General features: G+C 48.1%; 1 protein-coding gene across 1 annotated transcript in view; it reads right to left on the bottom strand.

Moving 5' to 3' along the window:
* The window catches only part of LOC147113870 (glutamate receptor ionotropic, delta-2-like), an 826,198-nt gene that overhangs the window by 744,834 nt on the left and 54,290 nt on the right, over positions 1–27,074 (bottom strand). The window contains exon 2 of the mRNA XM_085995253.1: positions 11,515–11,670. Coding sequence (XP_085851379.1) covers positions 11,515–11,670 — 156 coding nt within the window. The remainder of the gene's footprint in view (positions 1–11,514; positions 11,671–27,074) is intronic.

Below are 27,074 nucleotides of genomic sequence, written 5' to 3'. Positions count from 1 at the left end.
ATGTTCCTACCCTCCCACAGGATAGTTGTTAGGTGTAAAAACTTCCAGAGAAGGTAGTTGATTCAGGGGTCAACTTACAACTTTAAAACGCTGGATCAATATTTATAGAACTGTAAATGAGCTATAGAAATGTCAGGCCGATTAGATTAGTTCAAATGCCATTATACGTTTGGATGTGTATAGGGCTCCATAAGCATGTTACATCTTTGCACCAAAGACTCGTTTTTCCAAAAAATTGCTAAAAGGAGCTGGATGGACAAGAGAAATCTCTGTTGTATATATTAATCAGTTGCCAAATGTGCTATAGCGTTTTCTGTGAATCCTTGTATTTGTATGGTCAGTATGCCAGCCTGCATCAAAAGGTCTAGCTTTGTGAATATTTGATAGGATACAAGTTATGTCTCCTGTCAATCCTATGTGCTCTCCAATTAACAATTTACCTCAGTTAGGGTTACTAATGAAACCTGAACTATAACCACTCAATACAATAGAAAATAAAAGACACAGGTTTCCGTTTGAGAAAGATGAGGCCTGATTACAGAGTGTCGTCACCAGAATGACTCATTCTGAAAAGTAAAAATTATTTTTGAACTGTCAAAATCCTGTGTAAAGAGGAAATCAGCCAAAATTTTTAATATTGCTGTGAAATTATGGAGACATTTTAAATGTTTTCCATTGCTTCTTTTACAAAAATGGAGTATTAAGCAAAGTAAATACACTGTAAAACAGTTGCTGAACAATTTAAAGTCATTAGATTAGAATTTTGTGTAGGCTGGAAATGTGATTATATTGCTTATGGCAAAATCTTAAAGCCCCAGATTAAGGGGGAGAAATTGGGTATAGCCCCGCTCGGGGCGCTAGAATTGGCGATGCGCAAATTTTATCGCTAGGCGCAACTTATCGCCACCTCCAGCGATATTGGGTTGCTGCGCCCCTGAAGGTGATTGCGGCGTTAAATCAGGCGCTGCACAGGACTTCGAAGGCGCTAACCTGGCGGCGCTACTCAATATCTGGGCGGACGGGCGCAGCGCAGGTGCTGTCAATAATCGATGTCCACGAGACATGCTGGCGCCGGCCAGCTCTTAAAGGGGCGGGTCATTTAGGTTCAGCAGCCAGACTCATCGCCCTGTAGGCCTCAAAATCGGCGCTGTGCAATCTGAGGCGTTACAAACTTTGACCAGATGGAGAGAGTGAGGCAGAGAGTGGAGCAGTTTTCCGAAAGGGCATTGGATGCTCTGGTTGACGCAGTGGAGCGCCGGCGAGCAGTGCTGTACCCTGACAATGGCAGGAGGCCTCATCAGAACAAGTACCGCAGAGCTTGGAGGAAAGTCAACTCCAGCAGCGTGGCGCCCAGGACTCCTGTGTAATGCAGGAAGAAATTCAACGATCTCACTCGGGTCGTTAGGGTGAGTGGCTTGTTGGCAATCTTCTTCATCCCTCCATCTGCACCTGACTATGGCCAGAGGGTGCGCGATGCCCCAATGACCATCTGTCAGTCAGCACCCATGGCCCTTTCTGGGAATGCACACGCACATTCAACTCAGGACATAATGTAAGGGCTGATCCACCATGGTGGGGGCATGAGATGGCAACTCAGGACATAATGTAAGGGCTGATCCACCATGGGGGGGGGGGGCATGAGATGACAACTCAGGACATAATGTAAGGGCTGATCCACCATGGGGTGGGCATGAGATGACAACTCAGGACATAATGTAAGGGCTGATCCACCATAGGGGTGCATGAGATGACAACTCAGGGCATAATGTAAGGGCTGATCCACCATGGGGGGGCATGAGATGACAACTCAGGGCAGCATGTTTCAGAACTTCCCGTCCTTTCTCCTGCAGGGCAAGCTGGCCAGGAACCGGAGGGAACAGAATCGTACTGGAGGAGGCCCTCCTCAGCTGCAGGAACTCACGGGCCTGGAGGAAAGAGTCCACCAGATTGTTGGAGGCCAGATGAGTTGTCCTGTCACCACTGGAGCTGCCGACCCCATTGTGCACAGCGATGGTAAGGTCATCACCTTTTTGAATTCTCTCCTTCCACTTGCTCCCCCCAGCAGCATGCTTTTTCAGTCTGGACCCATGTCAGAGCATTGCAGCACTCTTGCATCCCTTGCTGCCACCCTGTCCTTTCGCTAAAGCCACTCTTCAACCTCCCTGCTTTCAGATGCTGCATCACCAGCTCGGGAGCCGGGCCAGCAAGCTGCCAGGGACACTGAGTCCGGAGGCGACGAGCAGGAGGAGGCCGGACCATCCGTCCCACCCTCAGGTGAGTCAGCCCATCTGCAGACTGGGGATAGTGCTTCCCTGGAAGGGAGCGGGGCTATGGCTCTGAGGAGGAACCAGTTGCAGGAACCAGCGGCCTCCAGCAGCGCAAGGGGGGTAGGGAAGTTCGGGAGCCGTCTCCCCGGAGGGCGCGTCAGGCCACGACGACTGCTGCACAGAGCACAGAAGGTGCATTCCCTTGCAGAAATGAGCGCCCAGGCTCGACTCAGGCACACTGAGCTGATGGCTGCAGTTGCAAGGATGCCTGAATCCATCGAGACACTGGCAAGGAGTGTGCAAGACTTCGGGGCAGCACAGGAAAGGATTGTGCAAGACTTCGGGGCAGCACAGGAAAGGATTGTGCAAGACTTCGGGGCAGCCCTGGAAAGGAGTGCCCAGGGCTTCGGGGCAGCCCTGGAAAAGACTGCCCAGAGTGTCGGCACATCGCTGGAAAGAGAGTGTCCAGGGCATCGCGACATCACTGGAAAGGATTGTCCAGGGCGTCGCGACATCACTGGAAAGGACTGTCCAGGGCGTCGAGACATCACTGGAAAGGACTGTCCAGGGCTTCACCGAAGCACTGGCACCTGCCACGCAAGTGCTGAGTGCTGCCACGCAGTCCCTCGCTGGCCTCATGCAGAGGCAGATTGAGGCCACACAAGCACTGACTGCTGCCACCCTCGATGGATCAGGCAGGATTACCCGGGGCCCTTGCAGCACCACAGCAGGCCAGCAATCTGTGGACCAGCCGATTGGTCCGCATGCTGCGGTGCTGCCCCGTCAGAGTGCCAGTGTGTCGGCCGACCACGGAGCAGGTGTCCGCTCTCAGGATGTCAGCATTCCTGATGCCAACGCTGGCACGTCTCCACTGCAGCTGCCATCACCTGCAGGACAGACTGCTTCCACCCATGCCCATTTGGAGCAGTCAGCATCCGGCTCCTCCAAGCCCAGAGTCCGTCCAGGCCGTCCCTCAGGGGCATCTGCACTTTCGGACAGTCAGCAGGCGTCCCCCAGCCTTCATGCAGCCACTGGGGTCCCATTACGGAGGAGCTGCAGGGAGGGAAGGGGCCGTTCTCGCAAGAGAAGTAGATCACCTTCAAAGGGGAAAGAGTAGAAGGTGCTGCTGAAACGTCCTATTTCTAGAAATCAAGGCCGTGGATGTTGTTCTGAATGTTAGTCATGTTTTGGATAGTCTCCCGGGTGTGCGAGTTACGGATGTGTTAGTTTAGCTTTCTGTTGCCATTGCTTTGTCATGTTGGAAGGAAGCACAGTTTTCAAAATAAACAAAACATTTTAATGTCATTGGCCATGTCTGCTATTTACAATCATTGTGGTCTTCATAGGCGTTTGGTTATCCGAATGGTTCCATTCCTGGTCTTCGAATGGCACCAAGCAGTCCGTGAGAGGGGCCTAGAACCGACTCCTTATCAGCCTCAGACGGACGGCCCTTCCAGTTTCTCGGACCCTCCCATCTTGGTCCTCCTCCTCCTCCTCTGCTGGTCCTTCAATGTCTGCTGGCATTGGCTGGGTGCGCAGGGTGGCGAGGTTATGGAGCATGCAGTAGACAACGACGAAGTGGGAGACTCTCTCTGGTGAGTACTGCAAGGCTCCTCCCGAATGGTCCAAACAGTGGAACCGCTGCTTCAGCACGCCGATTGTGTGCTCCACAATGTTCCTCGTCGCCTGATGGCTGATGTTATAGTGCTCTTCTGCAGGGGTGCTGGGCATCCGGAGCGGGGTCATCAGCCATGGGCACAGTGGATAGCCCTTGTCGCCGAGAAGCCAGCCTTCTGGGTGAGCCAGGGCCTCGAAAAGGTCAGCGACTGAAGTCTGGCGCAGGATGAAAGCGTCGTGGCTGCTGCCTGGGAACTGTGCATTGACCGCCAGGATCAGCTGCCAGTGGTCACAGACCAGCTGCACATTCAAGGAGTGGAACCCCTTACGGTTGCGGAACTCCTCAGGATTCTGTACAGGCGCCCGCAAAGCCACGTGCGTGCAGTCAATGGCGCCCTGCACCATGGGGAAGTCCGCTATTGCCGCGAAGCCCTCTGCGCGCTCCCGCTGCTTCTCCGGTGTCACATTGAAGGGTATGTACTGACGCCGCCTTTTAAACAGGGCATCTGTAACCTGCTGGATGCAGCTATGCACCGCAAACTGGGATATGTTGGCAATGTCCCCAGTTGCTGACTGGAAGGAGCCGGTCGCATAGAAATTCAATGCCACTGTTATCTTCACAGCCACCGACAGAGAGGTCCTGCACCTTATCTGCGGCTGCAGATCTTCCTGAAGCAGGTGGCACAGCTCAGTCACCACCTCCTTTCGGAATTGCAGCCTCCTAACTGCTCCTCCGACATGTTGAGGTAAGAGAACTGCTGCCTGAATACCCTGGCAGCGTAAGGTCTGGTGTGGCGACATCTGTTGGCCCTCCTCCGTTTGGCCATTCCTGGCCCTCTCTCCCTCCGTCCCTGTGCCCTTTCCAGATGGTCGAGCAGCAGGACGTTCCCCTCCAAAGCAGCCCCCATAATAATAGGTCAGCAGAAATTAAATAGGGTGTAAACGCTCACCAGCAGCAGGGTGATGGTATGAAGGCTGAAGGTCCTCTGGCAGCGCTGGGTCACTAGTGAAATGGCTCAGAGTTCAACTTTGCAACTCTGTGTAAATCTCAAATAATTTGTGCTCCCAAAATGGCTGCTGCTTTTATACCAGTGCAGTCCCCTTTAAAGAACGCCCCCCCTAAGCCCGAGAGCCACTGGGGAACGTCCCAGGAAGCTGTCCTTATTAGCGCCGGTCGGAGCAGAGGGGGGCGCCACTAAATTTCTGGTCCGGGGCACCAAAAAGGCGTTGCACACTGAAATGACATCATGATCTGCCTGCGCCCGCGAGCGGGCACTAAGATTTAGCACCGACGCTAAAAGCCCACTCAATATGGCAAGAGGCGCTGGGTTCACTGCGCCCGCCCGAAAATTGGGTAACGCCCCAATTCTCGGCCTCTTTAGGCGCTAATCGCTGGCGCTAACAACCGAATTTCTCCCCCTAAGTGTTTAAAGTGAAATGAACCCAGTTCATAGTAGAGGTATATGTCCACGGCATAAAACAGCTCATAATCTGGCACTAAATTGTATTTTCACTTAGAAAAAGCTGTAAGGATAGTTAGAGTGGTAGGTAGGAATATCACAATGGCATAGTAAGGAATTGTCTTCTGAGGTTAAGGCATACTGCTAAAGCAATTTCAGAGAAGCTTTATCCATGCTATATCTGATCAGGAACTGCTCGAAAATGATGAAGAAGCTAGGTGAAAAAAAATGAAAACCCTAACCCTAACCCATACTGACAAAAAACATTAAGAAAAGCAAAAAATACACAATACAAGGGCTGGGTCTTAAATTAACGTTGTTTTCTATGAAAAATCTCGGCCACTTCAGCCTAGAGTAAACAGCTCACCAAAGAGATAAAACAAAACAAAGTTAAATTGCATAGCTTAAAAAACAAATATTACAAAGTGCAGTGTCTCTCCAATGCTTAATGATTTTTGAACTGCATTTTAATTTTCACACCTTTTATTCATGTGGCTTATTGCTTATGCCTAACAGGTCATTTTAAAGCCTTGGAAAAGTTCATTCTTCAAAAATATCTAGTGTTCATAAGATAGGAAGAGATGACTAGCCCATGTCGAAGTTAGTCAGTACCAGAGAATATTTGTGCTTCTCCTCACCTATAAACACTGTGTAATCCTCAGATAATGTAGCAGTCCATGCCCGCATGCAGCAAGACCTGAATGATGTTCAGGCTTGGGCTGATAAGTGGCAGGTAACATTCGTGCCACACATGTGCTAAGCAATGACTATCTCCAACAATGAGAGTCTAACCACCGCCCTTGACATTCAACGGCATTACCATCGCTGAATTCCCCCACCATCAGCATACTGGGGGTCACCATTGACCAGAAACTTAACTAAACCAGCCACATAAATACTGTGGCAACAAGAGAAGGTCAGAGGCTAGGTATTCTGCAGCGAGTGTCTCACCTCCTGACTCCCCAAAGCCTTTCCACCATCTGTAAGGCACAAGTAAAGAGTATGATGGAATACTTTCCACTTGCCTGGATGAGTGCAGTTTCAACAACACTCAAGAAGCTCAACACCATCCAGGACAAAGCAGCCCGCTTGATTGGCACCCCATCCACCACCATAAACATTCACTCCCTTCAACACCGGCGTACCGTGGCTGCAGTGTGTAACATCTACAAGATGCACTGCAGCAACTCGTCAAGGTTTCTTCGGGCAGCACCTCCCAAACCCGCGACCTCTTGCACCTAGAAGGATAAGGGCAGCAGGCGCAGGGGAACACCGCCACCTCCAAGTTGCACACCATGCTGACTTGGAAGTATATCACCGTTCCTTCATTGTCACTGGGTCAAAATCCTGGAACTCTCCCCCTAACACCACTGTGGGAGTACCTTCACCACATGGACTGCAGCGGTTCAAGGCGGCGGCTCACCACCACCTTCGAGGGCAATTAGGGGTGGGTAATAAATGCTGGCCATGCCAGCGAAGCACATATCCCGTGAATGAATAAAAAGAAAAACAGACACTGACAGGGTGATTCTAACTTTCCCCAATTGATGGAAAATCAGCAGGGGAGCAATTAAAATGGAAGACTCCATCTCCTGCTCCGTTCCTGCTGATCTGCCATTTTAACACCATTGACTTCGGCAGGAGCCTCTTTAATTAATGAAAACTGGGGACGCATGACGTACATGGGATCCCAACAGAATTTTAACCTGTGCCCGAGCAAGGGGCCCACATGGCCATTCCACCAATTTAACCTGTAAAAAAGGTAGCCAGTGAAACCTACCAAGGTAAGTTAAAAAGAAAAACTTTCCTTAGTGGGTCCTGGAAGAGCAGGAGTACTTCTCTGGGCTCTACAAGGAAAGTTGAGACCTATTCTGCCTCAGGGTCCCCCTCCCATCCAAGACCCTTGCAATATCCCTGCTCCCGGACTTACTTTGCTGCCAATGGCTTTCTACTGATGCCAGCTTCCTGCTGGGAGTTCAAATCAGCCTTCCAATGTCTTGCCTTGACCTGGATCCATCAACTCTTAATGGTGCCTTGTAGGGTTCTCAAAATTCCCACATTCCCCAAAAGTTATGAATAAAGGAACCCTGTATGGACAAGTTATTAAAAAGGGTACCCAAAAGAAAATGGCTTCTGAAACCTCGTGACCAAGGTTTGCAGGATTTTAAAAGCAAGGCCCTGCAGAAGGCAGGCCCATTCGAAATCCTGAAACGAAACCTAACATGCATGGATCTGTGAAAGACTTTACCATTTTCTAAAGCCAGACAGCTAGGTAAACACAGAATATGCATTCTTCACCTTGGAACAGATCAAGTCAGGATGGACCTAATCTTGAGGCCATTAACTTTTTGCATAAATAATCGGTAACAGCTCACAGGTAGCTATCAAGCCAGGAAAGACAATTAAATTTCATAAATAACAAACAGCCAGGATATCGAAGCCATTAAACAAGGAGACAACCGCCCCAGAAGTCATTAAAGTAAATGACTGTAATCATTTTAGTCGAGCCCGCCAAAAGTTAGACAAAGAGCTGATCTGATTTGGCGCGCAGATAAGGGGTGAAGAACCGGGTATAATTGTAGGCCCACCGATAGCGCTCGCTCTCTTGCTCGGCCTCTTGCTCTTGCCTCTCCCGACACCGAGGACGCCCATTACAACACCGGGGGCCAAACGCGGGAGGAGAACGGAACCCGATTCGAATACGCACAGGACACACGTGGCCGCAAACAGACGAGACGAAACGAGACGAACGGTAAAACCGATAGGCAGAGAAGGGCAGCGAAATGAAGCATTGGGGACGAGCGGGCACACACCCCAGCCTAGTTATAAGCTGGCATTTGAAGCTTGGGTAGAAAAATCAATTGACAATATAAACCGCCGAGCCCCAACCACAACAAAACCGTCGGCGACCAAACCACCACCAGAAGAACAACCATTCCTGCAAGGTGAAGTACCCAGCAAAAGACTTTACTCTAACGAAGGAAAAGGAGGATACTTCACACAGACAACTCCATCAACGCGCCCTGTGACCACGTGACGACGGCAGGCCCACAGGACAACAACAGCGAACCCCAAAAACCACAACCGGCTTAATCGACAGCTTTCGAACCGTAAAAAGAACCCCATTGGTGAGCATGAATTCCTGGCCCCTCGTAGCTTAATCTAGTTAGGTATTGGGGGTGAGATAAGGATAAGGGGATTTTAATGTGTTTGTTCCCTCGATGTGTCTTGTGTTCCCCATTCCCAAATAAGTGTAATTTTATATGCCTGTAATTATTCCAGTAATTCTCAGTATTGTGTTTTATTGTGCCTTTAATAAAAATTGCGGTTTTCTTGCACCAAACCACTTGGCTACTCGATTTTCTGTATCGCCGCCTGTACCTAAGTCCAGTGTCTAGAACCCAGGGGTGTGGGAGCGATTCGAACCACTCAGAGACAGTCAGGGGCAGAGCTGACTGGGCACACACCACCCCCTACAGCCTGCAGATTTTTTCCCTCACTCTGCTTAATTCCTTCAGTGCTGTCGGGAGGTGGAATTCAGCCAATGCTTTATTGAGGACAGAAAGTTGGATAGCAAGGCTTCACCAGGTTACAGTTATAAGCTTTCTGGTGAATGGTTAAAACCAGTATTAACAGTATGCTGATAGAAGACCAAGTGATTTGCCCTCTCGCAAGTACAAGATACATGGCCAAGGGCAGAAAATTTGGTACCCTGTACATATGATGATCAATTATTGTAGGTGCAATTGGGAAAGTGATTTTATGTAGCATATTCCAAGAAAATCATAACTGGATGACAAGTCAGTGCTGAGAAGAAAGTGTGCCTTTTTTCATGCAATTTAGGAATGTAAAGGTTTTGGCTAACACATATATTTCATCTGCACAGTTACAACTTACATTTATATAGTTCCTTCAACATAGGAAAACTAGACACAAATTGACACCAAGCCAAAGAAGGATATATTAGGATGGGTGACTAAATCCTTGGTTACAGAGGTAGGTTCTAAGGAGGGTTTTAAAAGAGCAGAGAAATGTGAGGAGGCAGCAATTTAGGGAGGGAATTCCAGATATTAGGGCCGATATGCCAAAGGTACGGCGCCAATGGTGGAGCAAAGGAAATTGGATTGCACAAGAAGCCAGAGTTGGAGGAACACAGTTCTTGACGGGTTGTAGGGCTAGAAATTTGGTGCACTTGCGGGGTGCTAACGGGACGCAAATGACTTTTTTCCCGGGCACAGTGCCACTAACGACTACCGCTAAATTCAGCGGGAGTTTAGCGGCGGCAGTAACTGGCAACGGCCTGCTCCGCTGCGCAGGTGATGATGTCATCACTGTGCGCAGCGCCCTGTTTTCGCCCCACCTGCAAAATTGGCCTGCGCTCCCTGAATCTGTACCGGGCGATGACAGCGACCAATTCAGGGGGTTGGAATGGAGCGGCAGGAGGCTCGCGGGCCGATAAGTAACGGGGAGGTGCCGGGCAGAGAAAAAAAAAAATTGGCCGACTTACTTGTCGCGGCCCATTGCATCTTTGAGCATGGGGTCCGTGCCGCGATCTGGCAGCCTGGCACTCCTCTTGAGTGCTGGGCTGCTGGCACGGCACCCCACTCCCCGGTGGTCCAGGTAGGGCTCCGCAGAGTTGTGGGCTTAGGCTCTCCCCTTTAATGAGGGGAAGAGCCCTTCCATGCAACAGCGCTACATGGCCCAGTGCATAGCACTACAGAATGCGGGGTTAGGACTCTAAAAAGGAGTGCTTGAATTAGCGCTCTACCTCCTTCTTGGAGCTCTAAAACTGAAGTTAGCGATCGCCGGCACTAAATTTAACGCCCAGGCGATGTTAGCAACAGAATATGGTTGCTAACGAATTTTTCGCCTAAACTCTTTTACTCACAGATGTTGGTGGACCGGGAGCCAATGTAAGTCAACAAGCACAGGGGCGAGTACGACTTGGTGTGGGTTAGGATATGGGCAGCAGAATTTTTGATCAGTTCAAGTTTATAGAGGGTGGAAGATGGGAGATCAGCATTTAAATGGTCGAGTCTGGAGGTAACAAAAGGATGGGTGAGAATTTCAGCAATAGATAAGCTGAGGCAAGGGCAGAGAGGAGCAATGTTACAGAGGTGGAAGTAGGCTGTCTTTGTGATGGAGAGGATATGAGGTTGGAAGCTCAACTGAGGATCAAATAGGACGCTGAGGTTGCAAACAGCCTTATTTCAGCCTGAGACATTGGCCAAGGAGGGGAATGGAATTGGTGGCAAGGGAACGGAGTTTGTGGCGGGGACTGAAGACAATGTCTTCCATCTTCCCAATGTTCAGCTGGAGGTAACTGAGGCACATCAAAGATTGGATGTCGGACAAGCAGCTCTACAACAGAGGCAGTGGAGGGGGTCGAGAGAGGTGGTGGTGGGGTAGAGCTGAGTGTCATCAGTGTACATGTGAAACCTGACGTCATGTCTTCAGATGATGTTGGCAAAGGGCAACATGCAGATGAGAAATAGGAGGTGTCCAAGGATAGATCATTAAGGGACTCCAGAGGTAACAGTGCAGGGATGGGAAGAGGGGCCATTGAAGGAGATTCTCTTGCTACGATTGAATAGGTAAGAGTGGAACCAGGCAAGGGCACTCTGACTCAACTGGACAATGGAGGAAAGGCATGGTGTGGTCAACTGTGTCAAAGGTTGCAGAGAGTTTGATTGAAGGAAATATGTCGAGTACTATTAAAAATACTTACAATGTTTACTCTTCACAACAGTAGCAAATTAAGATAAATAGGAAGCTTACATCAATAAGAACAGAACTTACTTTTAACGAAGATCTAGAAGGCTAGACAATTACTTGGAGGTTAGTACTAAAGGTTAATTGGTTACTCCATTTTGTTTACTTTCAAAGCTCTATTGATTTCACTTTAAAAAGTGAGAGCTACCACTGAATCACAAAACTAGAAATTTTAAACAGTTCTGACCGACTATGAAAATGAGTATACAATGCCCCAACAATTTCTTCAAAAATAATCAGTTTCCAGCTCAAAAATAGTAGAATTGATTTCCATAGTCAAAATGAAACCCACAAGATAGGAAATCTTAAAATATGTGCAATAATAATGACAAAAACTGCAAGAATCTCCCCAAGCTAAAGGCTAATGAGATAAATAGCTGAAAAAACTGCTGCCTTACCCTCTTGAACAGCTTGAAAAGGATTGTTGGAATCAACAAATCTGACAGAGAATGTTATCTTTTCATTTTGCAAAATTTCTTCATTCATGTTTATTTCAGCCACGGCTAATCGAAACATTTTGTCATCCTTTCTGGCAGTCTCCTCGAAAATTGCACCTGAAGAAGGAAAACATATTGACATAAACCCATACTTGAGTCTGATTAGACAATGAATAGTAACCATTTGTAAATGGTTTTTGCAGCTGAACTTTACATCAGTTCCATGAATTAGAAAGAAGCTAAAAATAAACTGTACTAATAACCTTTAAATATGGTGTCTGATTTGCAATGATACACAATAATAAATCATTTGCATTTAAGTCACATTGACTATATTCCTGTCTGGATATCATATCTGCATTAATTAATTCCAAGAAAGTTTTTCTGAAAAAAGTTCGATATTTTTAACAAGCCATTCAATATTAATGATGTACAAACAATACTATCACATGTCTTGATTAAAACAGTAGTTATATCTGCAATGTGCAAAGGTTTACAACATTTTTTGCACTAGAATACAAATTTGGAATTTCTATTTTATAGTCAACAGGATTTCATTTCTTTCTTTCTCTACTTGTTCTTTCTTTTTCTGTCTGCCTTTGTTTCTAGTCTAGAGTATTCGGAGGGCATCAATGCAAAATTCCTCCAAGTAGGATATTCTAGCCTTACGTGGCCTGGGTGCATCTATCGCCCACCAGAAAAAATGTGTATTTTAAATACTTATCACTCCATATCAGATGTACTTTCAGTCTACATCATTTTTCAAGCAAGTACATAGGATGGATTTTGCACTAGGAATAATGGTGAGGCTAACCGTGCTCGCCATTATTCATGTGGAAATCGGACAGCAACTTACAGTGACCGCACATGCACAGTTAAATGCAGAAATCTGGAAGGTGCAGTCAGAGATGCCCAGCTCCTCCAAAAGCTTCCCGAAAACAGCATCTTACTGTCTGGCTCCCCATTCTTACCTGATATAGATGCACTAAAATCGCCAGAAAAAGTTAGGGCTTGTCCATTCCAGTGCTTTTAACCATGTGGTAAACATAGAAACATAGAAGATAGGAGCAGGAGTAGGCCATTCGGTCCCTCGAGCCTGCTCCGCCATTCAATGCGATCATGGCTGATCATCCAAATTCAGTACTCTGTCCCTGCCTTCTCCCCATATCCCTTGATCCCTTTAGCCTTAAGAAATATATCTAACTCCTTCTTGAATATATTTAATGAATTGGCCTCAACTGCCATCTGTGGTAGAGAATTCCACAGGTTCACCACTCCCTGGGTGAAGAAATTCTTCCTCATCTGTGTCCTAAATGGCTTATCCCTTATCTTTAGACTGTGACCCCTGGTTCTGGACTCCCCCGCCATCGGGAACATCCTTCCTGCACCTAGTCTGTCTAGCCCTGTTAGAATTTTATAAGTTTCAATGAGATCCCCTCTCATTCTTCTAAACTCCAGCGAGTATAAGCCCAATCGACCCAATCTCTCCTCATACGTCATTCCTGCCATCCCAGGTATCAGTCTGGTGAATCGTCGCTGCACTCCCTACATGGCAAGAACATCCTTCCTCAGATAAGGTGACCATAACTGCACACAATACTCAAGGTGTGGTCTCACCAAGGTCCTGTACAACTGCAGCAAGACATCCTTGCTCCTGTACTTGAATCCTCTCACTATGAAGGCCAACATACCATTTGCCTATTTAACTGCCTGCTGCACCTGCATGCTTACCTTCAGCGACTGGTGCACAAGGATACCCAGGTCTCGTTGCAGTTCCCCTTCTCCCAATCTATTGCCGTTCAGATAATAATCTGCCTTCCTATTTTTGCCACCAAAGTGGATAACCTCGCATTTATCCACATTATACTGCATCTGCCATATCACCCAACCTGTCCAAATCCGTCCTAATTGCTGCCAAACAACCTCTCTGGCACTGAAAATTAACTTTTACAAGTGTGGAATCTCATTCCTTCAGATTTTAATTATTGTTGGCGATTTACATTTTTTTTAAAGAAGAATGTTTTGCTTTTTACTTTTCTTTGTCTCTGTTATCTCTCGCTTAATCCCATCTGTCTTTCCCTCTCTTTATTTTGCTTTCTGTACATGATTTGGTATTGAATTCAATGTTCTAACTTGCACGTCTTGGTTCAGACTCTGTTGTATTCATCAATGACTCTTCAATCTGATTGGTTAAGGATATACACAGTTGCTTGCCTTGTTCATACAGGCCCCAGATGTCCTGCAGTGTAGAGGGCGGGCGTTGCACTTTCTGGCTCCCTCATTTACAGTAAGTTCCAGTGCAAAACCCCATAGACAGTCAATGAGCAAGTACAAGTGTAACGAAGGGCTGGTGGCATTTGTTCACCGCTGTGGGCAAAATAGGGCCCCATATTTCGCCATACATTCACAGGTGATTAGGTTACATTCCCTGCATTGACTGTCACCACACAACCAACAGTCTTGCGTCTTACTGCCACGGTCACTCTTCCCAATTGTGCCATGGATTCTTACAACCATTAGCTGGTTGTTTTGTGTCCTCCCTTACTACAATTAATGTATTTAATCCTACTTAATTCACACTTCTGATCAGCGAGGTTTACCAACCTAGACTAATAGATTACTGCCTGATGATTTTCTCCAGTGTATTGTCCAGCTGACTGTTGGTAGGAGGCAACAGTCTTCTTGTCCAATCCTGAACTTCGCTGTGCTCACCAAACAATGTGCCTGCTGAATCAGGAGGAGTTAGCTTTAATAGGCAGATGCCCAAGAAAGCCTGGAGGGGAGTGCAAGGTTGGAGGTGAGCTAGCAAAAGCAGGTTGGGCAAGCCTCATCATGTGCAGTTTCATCTTCAAGTGCTGTCTCAAAGTATTGCAGTGCCCTTACACTCACCCACTGTTTCTTCAAAGGCAAATGTCATGGATAAATTTTAACTTTCAGGCAGCTGACCGGCCTATGCCAAGAATCAACAGGTTGGAACCATTTTGAGGCCTTGTCCTCATTTAAATAGAACCGGTGATCTGCTTGCCCTGAATGGGTATCTTAATGCAGCTTGCTGGACTGGGCCAGCACAATATCAGGCGGCTCAAAGGCCACCTAGCTGGCAACAAGGCAAGTTTTGGAGGGGCGGGGGGCGAGTGGAGGAAGTGGGCTTGTGATTGCAAGCCCCACAAAAACAGTTTAGAACTTACCTTTTTGGAGCCTATTCTGTGGCACTGCCAGTAAAATTGGTTGGCGCATGCATTTCCAGTTATCTCCCAAAATGGCAATCGGACTCCCATTGTTACAAGTATCACATCGTTAAATGTAACTACTTTGGTATGGAACTACTTTGGTATAGTGTAGTTATATTGCTATGTGGCACACTGTGCACGGGCAGTGCACAGTCGGACATCTTGTATCACTCCGCACCATGCGGCAGCACAGAAACAAGGCAAGAATACAGCTAGTAAAAGAGGTAACTAAAATGAGCTAAAAGTGTCTGTATTATTTATAGTATAAAAACACAAGGAGACACAACATGGTGGCAGCGGTATAAGTGAGTAAAAAATTGTGCTATACGAACTACGAATAAGACAAAAAGTGATTTTATGAGCTGATTGTGAGTGCCGATGTCTGCGGTGATTTGAGAGTGAATTGTATGGAAAACTAAAATGACGACTGTGAAACTGCAACCCATCATGAACTGGGAAGCCGACGATATAGTAGAAGCATTCCGCAAGTTCAAACAGAAATGTGAGCTTACATTCAAAAGCTTCCTGAAGGGCGCTACCAACGAGGAAAAGGTTAGTTACATTCTGTTGTGGACAGGAGAAAAAGGTCTAGATTTGTATAATAGCTGGAGTTTGACTGAAAAGGAAAAGGAAAACCCTCCGACAATTTTTGATAATTTCATCAACCATCTAGAGCCTAAATCCAATCACCGTATACACAGATACAAATTCCAGAGTCTAAGACAGGAACCCGGTGAAACAGCTGACAATTTCCTGACAAGGCTGACAAATGAAGCCAGCAAGTGTAAATTTAAGGAAATGGAAGAAAGGCTTGTGGACCAGCTAATATGGCGGTCAGCACATGTAGAGGTACAAAAAGCCCTGATAGGAAAAGAAAAGCTCGGAATAACAGAGGCTGTAGATACTGCGAGAGCTCATGAAGCAGCAAATGAAAACTCTGATTTCTCAAACGGCTGACATGCGGACGGCTTCTGAGACGGACAACAGAGTGGATGCAGTGAGAGAAAAGTACAACACACAAAGACATGCACATGACAATGGGGGAAACATGTGCAGAAATTGTGGAAGACCGCACGATTACACAGACAAGAGGAAATGTCCAGCGTATGGAACAAGCTGCAATGCATGTGGCAAACTAAACCACTGGGAAAAGAGGTGTAGAATGAAGAAAGAAGGAACATACATCAAAAACAAAGGCGGACAGCAGAACCAGAGAAAGAAACACAATATCCATGCCATGGATGAGCAGGATGATGATGATGATCACGACAATGCACTAAACATCGAAACCATAAAGATACAGCTTCACGAGATGTCCAGAGCGGAAAATACTCCGAGGAGAGAATTGCACACCGTCATCCAAATTAAAAAAAAGGTCAAAGGTCAGCCCAAAACCATCAACTTAAAGTTGAAGCTGGACACAGGGGCTCAGAGCAACATTCTCCCATTGAGACTGTGCCAGCAGATCTTTCCCGAAAACCTGAGAGAAGATGGCTACCCGAAAAATGGTTGTTTAAAGGCAAGTAATGTCACGCTGACAGCATACGGGGGGAGTGAGATTAAACAACTCGGAATAACCTTTATCAAAGGGACACATAAAAGAAAGAACATCAACTGCATGTTCTATGTCACCGACACTGAGGGGCCAGCGATCCTGGGATTAAACAGCTGCGAGAAGTTGAGATTGATCTCAGTGCATCACGAGCTGACGGAAACACCACTGAAGATAGACAGCAACACCCCACTGGAGAACCGCCCACAAATCAAGAGTAAAAAAGACTTGATAGACATGTATCCGGAATGTTTCAATGATACAGTGGGATGTTTCGGAGATTTCCAATACCACATCACCATTGATCCAGAGGTAAAGCCCGTTATCCATGCTCCACGAAAAGTACCCATCGAGCTGAAGACAAAGCTTGAAAGAGAGCTAAAGGAGATGGAAGAAAAGGGAGTGATCGTAAAGGTCACTGAACCCACAGACTGGGTAAACTCAATTGTGGTATGAGAAAAGCCAGATGGGCGTCTCAGAATATGTTTGGACCCCAAAGATCTAAACCAGGCGATAAAGAGGGACCACTATCCCACCCCAATGTTAGAGGAGATTACGCCATCACTGGCAAGAGCCAAGGTTTTCTCAAAACTAGATGCCAGAAATGGATATTGGAACGTGAAGTTGGATGAGGAATCAACAAATTGACAACATTCAACACACCATTTGGGCATTACAAATTCCTGCGGCTACCATTCGGGCTAAAGGTCAGTCAAGATATCTTTCAACAGAAAATAGACGAGACATACAGAGGCTGTGAAGGAGCTATAGGAATAGCTGATGATATTCAGATCTATGGAGCAGATGAAAGATACCATGACATGCACCTACATGAGGCCATGGAGAGTACCAGGAAGGCTGGCATCAAGTTAAATGCAGATAAGTGCATAGTTAAAGTCAAGGATTGCCAATTCTTCGGTATGATTTATACACCAGAGGGAGTCAAGCCAAATCAGAGAAGATTGCGGCGATTGCTGAAATGAAACCACCCAAAGTCAAGAAAGAGCTGAGGAGTTACCTCGGCTTGGTTCAATACATGAGTTCTTTCATCCCACACATGTCGGAACATACAACAAATCTCAGAGAGCTATTGAAAGACGCCGCCGAACACCAGTGGTCTGAATCACATGAAAGGAATTTCAAACAACTTAAAGAACTGTTGTGCAAAGAAACAAGTCTGTCATATTATGACAGAAGAAAACCAGTCACTCTGCAAGTAGACGCTTCTACCAGAGGACTAGGGGCAGCTCTGGTGCAGGAAGGAAAGCCGATAGCTTTCGCATCAAAGGCCTTGATGTCAGTCGAGACGAGATACGCCAACATAGAAAGAGAACTATTAGCAGTAGTGTACGGATGCGAGAAATTCCATACATACCTATATGGCAGGCGATTTACAATAGAGTGACCATCGTCCACTAGAACAGATCTATAAGAAGAATCTGTGCAAAGCGCCTGCAAGACTGCAAAGACTGCTTCTAAGGATCCAAAGCTATGACTTCACACCAGGAAAGGAAATGGTGCTAGCAGATGCGTTGTCTCGATTGTCACCATATGAGAAACACGAGGTGGATGGCCTAACAGTAAAAATCCACCACTTGGTGAATGTTACCCCTACAAAGCTCAGTCAAATCAGAGATGAGACTAGCAAAGATGAGGAGTTGCAACTACTCACACAAGTAATACAGGGGTGGCCGGAGAGAATCCAGCAGGTACAGGCGACAATTTGTCAATACTGGACGATTAAAGACGATATTGCAGTAGAAGACGGTATTCTCCTTGCTGGATCGAGGATCATCGTGCCAAAGACGATGCAGACACAACTTCTCCATTTCAAACATGAAGGCCACATGAGAATGGAGAAATGCAAGCTGAGAGCCAGATCAGCTGTATACTGGATAGGCATGTACAAAAATGTCGAACAGATGGTCTCTGCATGTGGCATATGCCAGAAATACAGAAATGCACAACAGAAAGAGGAGATGATACCTAGTGAAATACCTTCAAGACCATGGCACACTGTTGGGGCAGATCTCTTCATGTCCAATCAAGAATGGTATCTCATAGTGGCAGATTACTATTCCAAGTTTCCTTTTGTGAGAAGGATGAAAGACTTGAGAGCCACAACTACCACCAGGATTGCAAAGAGCGTGTTTGCTGAACAAGGAATCCCGGAAAAGGTAATCTGTGACAATGGAACCCAGTTCACATCGAGTGAATTCAGAGCTCTGGCAGAAAAGTATGGGTTCAAAATAGTAACCTCATCCCCACGTTTCCCATGGGGACACGGGTTTATCGAAAGGCAGATCCAGACTGTCAAGAGAACTCTCATCAAAAGTAGTGAGATGGGGGAAGACCAAGACCTTGCCCTATCACTCAGATCAACACCACTGAAAGCAGACATGAAATCACCTGTGGAATTGCTGAATGGGAGGAAGTTTAAGACTACACTACCAGCAAAAATACATCCTCCCCAGGACCAGGAGGACTTCAGACAAAAGCTGGCAGAAGCACAAATCGTAGGAAGCAAACATTACGATAAACATGCAAAGACGCTACCAGAATTGCTGAATGGACAATCAGTGCATGTGCAAGCCCCGGTGCTGAAAACCTGGAATCCAGCCAAGGTCATTGGAAAAGCTGATACTCCAAGATCCTACTTCGTAGAGACTGAACCTGGTAACCAATACAGATGGAACAGACTCCACATCAGACCTTCACCTGAACTGGATAAGCAGCAGACCACATCAGCAACATTGACAACACCAGCTACCACAAGCAGTACAACACCAGAAACAAGCGCTACAAATCAAACAACCACGAGCATGCACACTCCAACTCCAAAGGCGACAGCAACAACAACAACGAGAGCGGAACATACCAAAACACTGCAGAGAGGAATGGTCACCACCAAATCCACAAGATGGAGGGACAACATCCAACCACCTGAGCGCTATCGCGAATAAAAAAAAACACGATTCTTTGTAGTTGATAATAATAGTTAAGATATAATATTTGTTAATTTAAATTGTTAAATTTCATGTTTTAGTTTCTTGAGAAAGAGGGTTGTTACATTGTTATAGTATCATATCGTTAAATGGAACTACTTTGGTATGGAACTACTTTGGTATGGTGTAGTTATATTGCTATGTGGCACACTGTGCATGAGCAGTGCACAGTGCAGCGTCGGACATCTTGTATCACTCCGCACCATGCGGCAGCACAGAAACAAGGCAAGAATACAGCTAGTAAAAGCAGTAACTAAAATGAGCTGAAAGTGTCTATTATTTATAGTATAAAGAACACAAGGAGATGTAATGATCAATAACATGTCATTCTAGAGTGGTACATTAGATGGAGCCATAGAGCTGTATATTTAGTTGTATGTGTTTAAGACTACACTACCCACGATGGACTAGGCTACCCACAAGGCAGTAGTCAAGATGGCTGCCTGCACACAGAAGTACACATGCTGAATCTCTACAGATGCTGTACCTAGAGAACGTGTACTGAATAAATTACTAGCTAGAAGCTAGATGTTCATAATAAGAATGTCTAGTTATTAATGAACATAACATGGTACCAGGAGTTGTGAAAATCTGCTAAACATTGTGAAACGCGACATGGAGTCTTTGAAGCCACCAGGAGGTTTGAATCTCACGGGAAATGTCGACTACAATTGGCGGACTTTCAAACAACAATTCGAACTCTACATTGCTGCCATCGGGTTCGGTACGAAGCCAGACGCAAGTAAAATAGCGTTGCTGCTCACGGTTGCAGGCCCGCAGGCGATAGAGGTATTTAATACATTTGTATTTAATCCAGAGGAGAACAGAGAAAATTTAGACGATGTGCTAAAGAAATTTGATACACATTGTTCTCCCAAAAAGAATGAGACCTATGAAAGATACCTGTTCCGTTCAAGGACACAGCGGCAAAATGAGACTTTTGATAGCTTTGTGACTGATCTGAAACTGAAAGCACAGACATGTAATTTCTCTGAGCTGAAAGCATCCATTTGTGTCCAAATTGTGTTTGGTATTCATGATAAAAAAGGTCAGGGAACGTCTGTTGCAAGAAACCGAACTAACATTGGAAAATGCTGTGAAAATATGCCAAGCCAGCGAGCTAGCTCAAAAGCATGCGCAGACTTTCAGTGAAATCAATAATGATGCGATTGTAGTAAGTGCTGCTGTCGGTGCTGTGTCCTACAAAGGGAAGAAGCATGGGCAGAACAGAAGTGAAAAGCAATTGGAGGAAGGAATTTTTAATTGTAAACGCTGTGGTTACAAACACCAGTTAAAACAATGCCCAGCGTTTGGAAAAATATGCACAAAATGTCATGGAAAGAATCACTTTGCCAAACAATGCTTTTCAAAAGTAACAACAAAGAAAGGGCAACAACTCAATATGATTGAGGACACTGATTTAAGTGAGACATTTTTTGTACGAATGGTGTCATGTGACAATGTCAAAAATGATACAGAAAATGTGCAGCCCTTAGATATGGCCAATGCTGAACATAAAATTAATGCAGTAAAAGAGGCCAAATGGATGATCCCATTGCAGGTAAATGGAGCATTAGTTACATTGAAACTAGACACTGGGGCAAAAGCAAACTTAATCAGTATGAGTGACATTAACAATATGAAAGAAAAGCCCAAAATACAGAAAAAGTCAGTACTACTGAAGGACTATAATGGACAGAAAATAGATAGCTTAGGTGTATGCAGACTTAAAGTGACAGTCAAAGACAAAGTGCATCATCTCATGTTTTCTGTTGTGGCTGAAGGACTTGATTCACTACTAGGTGACAAAGCTTGTGAAGACTTAGAACTGGTCAAGAGAGTCTACCGTATAAACTGTGCCATAAGCAGACCAGATGACTCAGTGGATTCTGTAGTGAGTAATTTCCAGGATGTGTTCAAAGGATTTGGAGTTCTACCATTCACTTACAAGATCCAGCTAAAGGAGGATGCTCAGCCAGTGGTACATGCTCCATGAAGAGTTCCAGCACCCCTGCGTGACCGGCTCAAGAATGAACTGGACAGAATGACCACACTAGGAGTCATCAGGAAAGTCGAAGAGCCAACAGACTGGGTTAACTCCATGGTATGTGTAAAGAAAAAGAACAATGATCTAAGAATATGCATGGATCCAAAGGACTTAAATGCAAACATAAAACGTGAACACTACCAGATTCCCAAGCGAGAAGAAATCACCAGTGAAATGTCAGGTGCCAGATACTTTACAAAGCTCGATGCCTCACAAGGATTTTGGCAACTAAAACTGGATGAAGAGAGCACCAAATACTGTACCTTCAACACACCATTTGGCAGGTATTGTTTCCTCAGAATGCCTTTCGGGATAGTATCTGCATCTGAAATCTTTCATAGAGCGATGGAACACATAATTGAAGGTCTGCAAGGAGTTCGGGTCTATGTTGATGACATCATCATTTGGGGCTCCACACTGAAAGAACACAATGAGAGACTGACTAAAGTGCTACAGAGCATACGCCAGAATGGACTGAAGCTCAGCAAAGCCAAGTGTCAGTTTGGCGTCCAGGAAGTCACTTCCCTAGGAGATAATCTATCTGGTAAAGGAATAGAGCCAGATATGGAAAAAGTAAACGCTATACTCAACATGCCCCGACCCACTGACAAAAAAGGAGTGCTACGCATCATGGGGATGATAAACTTCATTGGAAAGTTCATTCCTAACTTGTCAGCCAAGACAGCCTGTCTGCGAGACCTGCTACATAAAACAAATGAGTTCGCATGGACAGAAAGACATGAACAAGAGTGGACGAACCTCAAAACAGTGCTGACAACCACACCTGTACTCACTTTCTTTGACCTGACAAAGAGAATCAAATTGTCAACGGATGCATCAAAAGATGGCCTAGGCGCGGTCTTGCTACAAGCAGAGGGTGAAGATTGGAAGCCTGTTGCCTATGCCTCCAGGTCTATGACTGATACTGAGTGTCGATACGCCCAGATTGAAAAGGAATGTCCAGGCTTGGTAGTTGGACCAGAAAAGTTTCATGGCTACATATATGGACTTCCCACCTTCACAGTTGAGACAGACCACAGCCCACTGGTTGCCATCATAAAAAAAAATCTGAATGAGATGTCTCCAAGGATTCAACGACTCATGATGAAGCTGCAAAGATATGACTTTGAACTGATCTACACACCAGGCAAATACATAGTGTTAGCAGATGCACTATCCCGAGCACCCACAATGAGTCAAGTTAGCTCTACTGAAGAAGGCGTGGATGTTCATGTGAGTATGGTCACTGCTGCGCTGCCCGTGTCAGACACAAAATCAAAGCAAATAGCAGAAGAAACAGTAAAAGATACAGGCCTAGAAATTCAGTTTGGGCCCGCCAGCTAGCTAGCGCCCAAAAGTTAGCGCTGGGCACGGATCCAGTTGCGACCGTCAGAAATTCAGTTTCAGCGCCCCAAGTCGGAACCGGGCGCTATTCCAGGGTGTGCCCGCCCCCGCTTGGGGCGCTAAAACTGAATTTCAGCGCTCTAGCTGCCGCTGCGCCACCCAATGCGGTGCGGCAGGCTGCGGTACTGCAGGCCTCCTCCTCCTCTTAAGGAGGAGGTGCCTGCAACAGCCGGAGCCCCGATCGCGAGTGCCAGCAAAAGAGCCCGGCACAACGGAGAAGTGCCGGGCTCCACGGAAACCAGCCGGCAATGCCGCGGGGGGGGGTGGAGGAGGCCGGGGAAGGAGGTGCGGGCAGGCGGCCGCCGAAAAAGCGGCCGGCCGCACCTCCACCTTAAAGCGCCCCGCTAAGGCTGCAGTAAGGACCCGGTCTCCCGATGTTGTTAGCGGCCATCACGGAAGAGGCGGCCGCTACTGAAGATGGGGGTCGGGGCGGTAGCGGGGCGGAACCGGGGCACTGCGCACACCGATGACGTCATCGGTGCCGGCGCAGCGCTACCGGCTACCGACGCCATTACCGCGGCCCTCAAAATCAGCGCTACCACTCCTACTGGCGCAGAAGCCCTCTTTGGGCTGTAACTGGGCGCAAAGCCCACCGAATTTCTAGGCCATAGTATTACAAACAGTGATAGAGAACATTCATCGTGGTTGGCCAAAAGGTTCCTGTCCAAAATACTATCACATAAGGTCAGAGTTGAGTGTCTTAAGTGGACTATTACTAAAACAGAACAGAATAGTCATTCCACAGGCTCTACGTCAAGACATGCTCAAAAGGATTCATGAGGGACACCTCGGAATTGAAAAATGCAAAAGGAGAGCAAGAGACACTGGCCTAGAAATTCAGTTGGCTGCGCCAGCCGTTAGCGCCTTAGGAGGAGCAGATCTCGAGCGCTAGGCGCTTAGCGCCCGGGCGCAGCGCGATCTGCACCTCGCCCCAACTTCAGTAGACATTTAGCGCCGGCGCAAAGTCTTTGCGCGCGCTCAGCTGCGTGCGCAGATCATGACGTCATTTCGTCGTGCAACGCCCTTTGTGCGCCCGGAACCGGAACTTAACTCGCGCCGCCCCATTGTGCGCCGGGCAGCCCTAATGACTGTTGAGTGGAACGGTACACAGCCGAGGCGGGCCGCGGGGAGCGCTAATTAAAGGGCACTTACCCTGCACTATAAAGGGCAGCCATTTTGCAGCATTCACTCTTGTGCAATGGATTTTTGGAGAGAGACCAAGGAAGAGAGCTTACTGCTTTGGCCCAACACTAGGACAGGTATTTTTGGCTTCAGGCCAGAGCTTTGCAATTATCTTTGCCTTCATTGAGATCTCAGTGTTTGCCAGCATATTATGGGGGCTGCATTGGGTGCCAACGCTGAGTTTCAGCCTTATGTCGGAAGGGCTTACAGACGCCGTGAGAGAGTGGCAGCCCTGGCTAGACGCAGAGGGGGCAACAGGCCTTACCCACCCAGGGTATACCGCCAGCAGTTCTCCTTTCTCAACATGTCTGCCGCGCAGTGTGTTAGGAGGCTGCGATTCAGAAGGGAGGTGGTTGCAGACATCTGCCAGCTGCTTCACAGAGCTCTGCGTCCACAGCTGATGCGCAGGACGTCTCTGTCGGTGGCAGTGAAGGTGACGGTGGCTCTCAACTTCTATGCCACCGGCTCCTTCCAATCCGCTGCTGGGGACATCGCTAACATCTCCCAGTTCGCCATGCATTGCTGCATCCGCCAGGTGACCAATGCCCTTTTCAGAAGGAGACGTCAATTCATCTCCTTCCCCATGACCCTGGACAAGCAACAGCAGCGTGCAGTGGGATTTGCAAGACTAGCGGGCTTCCCCATGGTGCAGGGCGCCATTGACTGCACGCATGTGGCTTTGCGGGCACCTCTGGAGCATGCCGAGGATTACCGCAACCGGAAGGGCTACCATTCCCTCAATGTACAGCTGGTGTGTGACCACAGGCAGCGCATCCTAGCTGTCAATGCCCGCTTTCCAGGCGGCAGCCACGATGCCTTTATCCTGCGACAGACAACTGTGGCTGACATGTTCCAGGCACAGCCTCACCCAAGAGGATGGCTTATCGGGGACAAAAGCTATCCTTTGTGTACCTGGCTCATGACCCCGCTCCGCGCGCCCACGACCCCTGCTGAAGAGGCATACAACGAGAGCCATCAAGCGACCAGGAACCTCATCGAACAAACAATTGGCGTCCTGAAGCAACGGTTCCGCTGTCTGGATCGCTCCGGGGGAGCCCTCCAGTATTCGCAGGAGCGAGTCTCCCAATTCGTCGTCGTTTGCTGCATGCTGCACAACCTGGCTATCCGCAGGACTCAGGCACTGCCACCTCATGTTGGACCACCACCTCAGGAGGAGGAGCAGGAGGAGCATGAGGAGGAGGAGGAGGAGGAGTACCAGCCCAGGAGGGAGGCAGAAGGTCCAAGGGCTGCCCGTCGGCGGCTTATTGAATGTCACTTCTAGGCCCCCTGTCAGGGAATGGCTTGTGCCAATGAAAGAACATGATTGCAGCCGCTCCGCAAGCCCTCAGCCGGTTAAGGCAACAAACACTTCAAAGATCAAACATGGACAATGTGAATAAATAAAATGGTTTATTGTACAAACTCAGGGCCCTTCCCACATGAAAACCAAAAACACACAAAACCCCCAAAAAACACTCACACACATGACTCACTCCCACAACCTGGGGAGGATTAACAAAAGATGTAAACAAAAATGGCCTTCATCCTCGGCCTTCACAAAACACCCATTCCAAAAAACACAACATTTGGACACACCCTCTACTTTGTGGCCCGCGAGGGCGATGCCTTCTGCAAACTTTGGCGGCCCCTGCACGCCCTGCTGCTCCTCCTCAAACTGAGGCCAGTGGCTGCTGCAAGGCTGGGGGAAGGCTCCTGAGGGGCACATGTCGTGACGGCAGATGCCCTTGGGGGTCGGCCTTGACGAGGTCTGGCCGTCGAGGGGCCGGCTGGTGAATGCTGCAGCTGTAGCTGGGCAGCATCAGTCGCTGCAGCAGCTCGTGGCAGCTCCACTGGGGGAGTGGCAGTGGCGGCTGGAGGAATGAGGGCAAGCTGGCGGATGGCAGGCGCTCGCTGGTCGCCTGAGACACTGGCACTTGCCCGGGCCAGCACTGCAGCATGCGCAGCAATCTGCCGAGGGACAGACCAATGTGCTGCTGCAGCGCGCCGGGTGCCCTGGCGATGCCTGGCTGACACAGCGAGTGTGGCAGCAGTGAGTGCCCGTGTTGCCCTGTTCTGTGACCGCATCAGAGCAGCCAGTGACTGCACGGCACCACTGATCACCTGGCCAGTCGCTGCCTGACCTGCCCCGAATTCCGCCAAACTGGTGGCCTGTGAGGCCCCGAATTCGGTCACACTCCGAGACAGGGACTCGATGGCCTCAGGCATCCGTGCCACTACCCCCATGAGCTCCGTGTGCCGGCGCTCCGAGTCCGCGGACATGTCCTCGAGGCGGCGCATCTCCTCGGCGTGGACTGTCTCCGGACTGGAGGCCGGACTCTCCCTCTGGGGAGAAGGCCGCCGAGCTGGCCGACCCTTCCTGCGTTGCTGGACGCCGCTGGGCCCAGCAATTGGACTCCCCTCCGACCCTTCCCCCCTCTGGGGAGAAGGCCGCTGAGCTTCCACCCCCCTCCCGCGTTTCTGCAGGCCGCTGGTCCCAGGAGCTACACTCCCCTCCGACACTTCCCCCACGCTCCCCTCCAGGGAAGACGTCTCCTCTGCATTGGCATGGCTTGCCGCGGCTGAGGGTTCCCCTGATGGGCCGCCTTCCTCTTGCTCCTCCTCCTCCTCCTCTTCTGAGGGGCTGTCACTGGCAACTTCAGGGACCTCCTCCTCACCATCTGAAAGCAGGAAGGCACAAGAGTAGCTTTAGAGTGAGGAGAGGGCGTCAGCGAGGGATGCATGAGTGGTGGCATTCAGCACATTGGTCGGACAGTGGCAAAGGATGTAGATCTGATGCGCAAGTGGGACGAGAGAGGTCCAAAAGGTGATGTCCTTACCATTGGTGCCAAGAACAGGGTCGGCATCTCCAGATGCAACGGGGCCAATCACCCGGGCACCCATGATGCGCTCCACGCGCTGTTGCAGCTCGGTGAGCGGCTGGATCTGGGGTCCGCCTCCCCCGGTCTCAGTCCGGCTCCTCTTATTATTGGCCAGCTTGGCCTGCAAGAGAAAGGACAGCCTCTAAGTACAGTGTGTAGCCCTGATCTTGTGTGCACTGCCTCCCATGGTGGAATAGCCTGGCCAGTGTGTAGCCCTGATCT

This window comes from Somniosus microcephalus, chromosome 8 (genome assembly GCF_052327205.1).
Source record: "Somniosus microcephalus isolate GS21.2 chromosome 8, FLI_Smic_1.0, whole genome shotgun sequence".
NCBI lineage: Eukaryota > Metazoa > Chordata > Chondrichthyes > Squaliformes > Somniosidae > Somniosus > Somniosus microcephalus.
Note: the sequence above shows the minus strand (reverse complement) of the source record. Positions and strands in the feature narration are given on the sequence as shown.